Below are 2,385 nucleotides of genomic sequence, written 5' to 3' on the forward strand. Positions count from 1 at the left end.
ATGTGGGCAAGGAGGAGTTGGGAAGGGACCCGGGGACAAGGGAGGATTTGGGGGGGGACGTGGGGGACAAGAGGATGCGGGGATGGAGGGGGACTAGGGGCAGTGGGCAGACGTGGGGACAAGGACTGGGGAGGACACGGCACAGAGGAGGAGAAGGGGGATGTGGAGGGGGATGGGGCTGAGGGCCACCATGGCACCGAGCCCCGCTGTGTCCCCAGATACCGGTGGAGGACCCCATCGTGTCCACGGACGAGGTCATCTTCCCTTTGACCATCTCCCTCGACAAGCTGCCGCCTGGTACCGTCAAGGCCAAGGTGAGGCTGAAGGGGGCTGGGAGGGGACCTTGGGGACAGCGTGGGGATTTTGTGGACAGCATGGGGACCTCAAGGGCAGGAGGGGACTTTGGGGACAATATGCAATCATGAGGGACAGAATTTTGCGGACAGTGTGGGACCGCAGACCTGGCACAGAGATCTAGCCCTGGTCCTCCTTTCTGGGTCCATCAAGGGCAAGGTAGAATTTGGGGACAGGAAGGGGCCTTGATCACAGTGTGGGACAGCGTAGTGACTCGGGATGGGGAGCAGGATCCAGCCCTGCTCCCCTCTCTCCGGGTCCACGAAAGCCGCTTGGGGTAGGTGCAGGGGACAGGAGGAGTCACAGAGACAGGCAGGGAGCTCAGGGCTGGACCTGGGCCAGCTGTGACCTGTATCCCCACTGTCCCCAGATTGTGGTGACAGTGTGGAAAAGGGACACGGAACCGCCCGAGCTGCAGGAGGGTGGCGGGTATCTAAGCCTGCTGCAGACACGGGCGCCGGCACACGTCTTCCGCCAGGAGCAGGGGGCCTTCAAGGCGCAAGGTAGGAGTGTCCCTGTGTCCCCTCTCCCTCCCTGTGTCCCCACATCCCATGTCCCCTGACCGCTTGTGTCCCCGCAGTGAGCACCCTGCTGACAGTGCTACCCCCACCCGTGGTGCGATGCCGCCAGCTCACTGTGTCCGGGAAGTACCTCACCGTGCTCAAAGGTGAGAGGGACGGGGTCCCAGGGTGGCTGGGACAGGGGTGGCTGCGACAAAGCGGGGATGCAGGGCAGGGGAGGATGTGACATGGGCTGGTCGGGGCCACAGCGGTGTCCCCTGCGCTGTCCCCTGATGTCCTTGTCCCCCAGTGCTCAATGGCTGGTCCCAGGAGGAGATCTCACTGTGGGATGTGCAGATCCTGCCCAACTTCAATGCCAGCTACCTGCCTGTCATGCCTGATGGCTCTGTGCTGCTGGTTGATGACGTGTGGTGAGTGCTGGGACAGCCCGGGCACCGTCCCTGGGGCGGGAGGGGGGTCACTGCCGAGCTGTCTCCCAGACCCTACGGGGCTCCCAGGTTTCCTCAGGATGTGCCGTGCCGTCTCCCTGGCCCCATCCTGCGGAAGCTCTGGGGGGCACTGCCAGCCCTGGGCTGGCAGCACGAGTCCCCGCGTGTCACTGAGCTGTCCCTGTACCCTGTCCTGCAGCCACCACTCAGGCGAGGTGCCTGTGGGTGCCTTCTGCCGTGTGGCCGGTGCCGGCTTGGCCTGTCCCTGTGCCCTCAGCGCCCTCGAGGAGCACAACTTCCTCTTCCAGCTCCAGGCACCTGAGAGACCCCCCGAGGATGCCAAGGAGGTGAGGGGACACTGGGGGGAACCCTCAGGGCTGGGGGGCAGTAGGGGTGACTGCCCTGAGGCCAGGCACAAGGGGACACTGGGGGACATCCTGGGCCGGGACTGTCCTAGTTGGGAGATGTTGTCTGGGCCAGGATCAGGGGCCACCATCCTGGTCAGTGGCTTGGGGGACACTGTCCTTGTCCCGTGGTCCTTGTCCTCCCCTGGGGGCAGCGGAGACCACCCTGGCTGGGATGTGGGGCCACCATCCTCGCTGTGGGGGCCCATCCTTGTTGGCCTCTGTCATGTTTGCCCTTGCCGGGGAGCCTAGGGGGACGTGGGGGTGTTGGAGACCTCCTTGCTGGGAGCTGTGGTGACAGAGACATCTCTGACCCATTGTCCCCCCACCCAGGGCTTGGAGGTCCCACTGGTGGCCGTGATCCAGTGGTCAACGCCAAAACTGCCCTTCACCAGCAGCATCTACACGCATTACCGGTGAGAGCCACCCCGAGGGTCCTTGATGTGCCCTGTCCTCAGGTGGGGAGGGACCCCCAGATCCTGCTGCCCGAGGAGGAGGCGGGACCCAGAGATATGTCTGCCTGTTTGTGCCATTAACCTCATGTCCTGGGGCTGCCACATGGCTGCCTCCATGTCCCTGTCCCCATGGGTTCCGCGGGGCTGTCCCACGCTGCTAATCCCACGTCCCCATGTCTCCCAGTGGCCATCCCCATGTCAGTACCCCCCTGCCATCCCCAGG

The 2,385-nt window shown here is 64.5% G+C and overlaps 1 protein-coding gene across 1 annotated transcript; it reads left to right on the top strand.

The window, feature by feature from the left end:
• Positions 1–218: 218 nt before the first annotated feature.
• On the top strand, positions 219–2,127 carry LOC104625168 (chromosome unknown open reading frame, human C7orf43; the record flags this gene model as incomplete). Its single annotated transcript, XM_010292729.1, has 6 exons — positions 219–314; positions 725–857; positions 935–1,021; positions 1,165–1,285; positions 1,503–1,650; positions 2,041–2,127. Coding segments are annotated over 6 exons (672 nt in total), but the record flags the coding sequence as incomplete, so codon positions are not given.
• Positions 2,128–2,385: the final 258 nt, after the last annotated feature.

Source organism: Phaethon lepturus, unplaced genomic scaffold (genome assembly GCF_000687285.1).
Source record: "Phaethon lepturus isolate BGI_N335 unplaced genomic scaffold, ASM68728v1 scaffold27008, whole genome shotgun sequence".
In the NCBI taxonomy this organism is placed as follows: Eukaryota; Metazoa; Chordata; class Aves; order Phaethontiformes; family Phaethontidae; genus Phaethon; species Phaethon lepturus.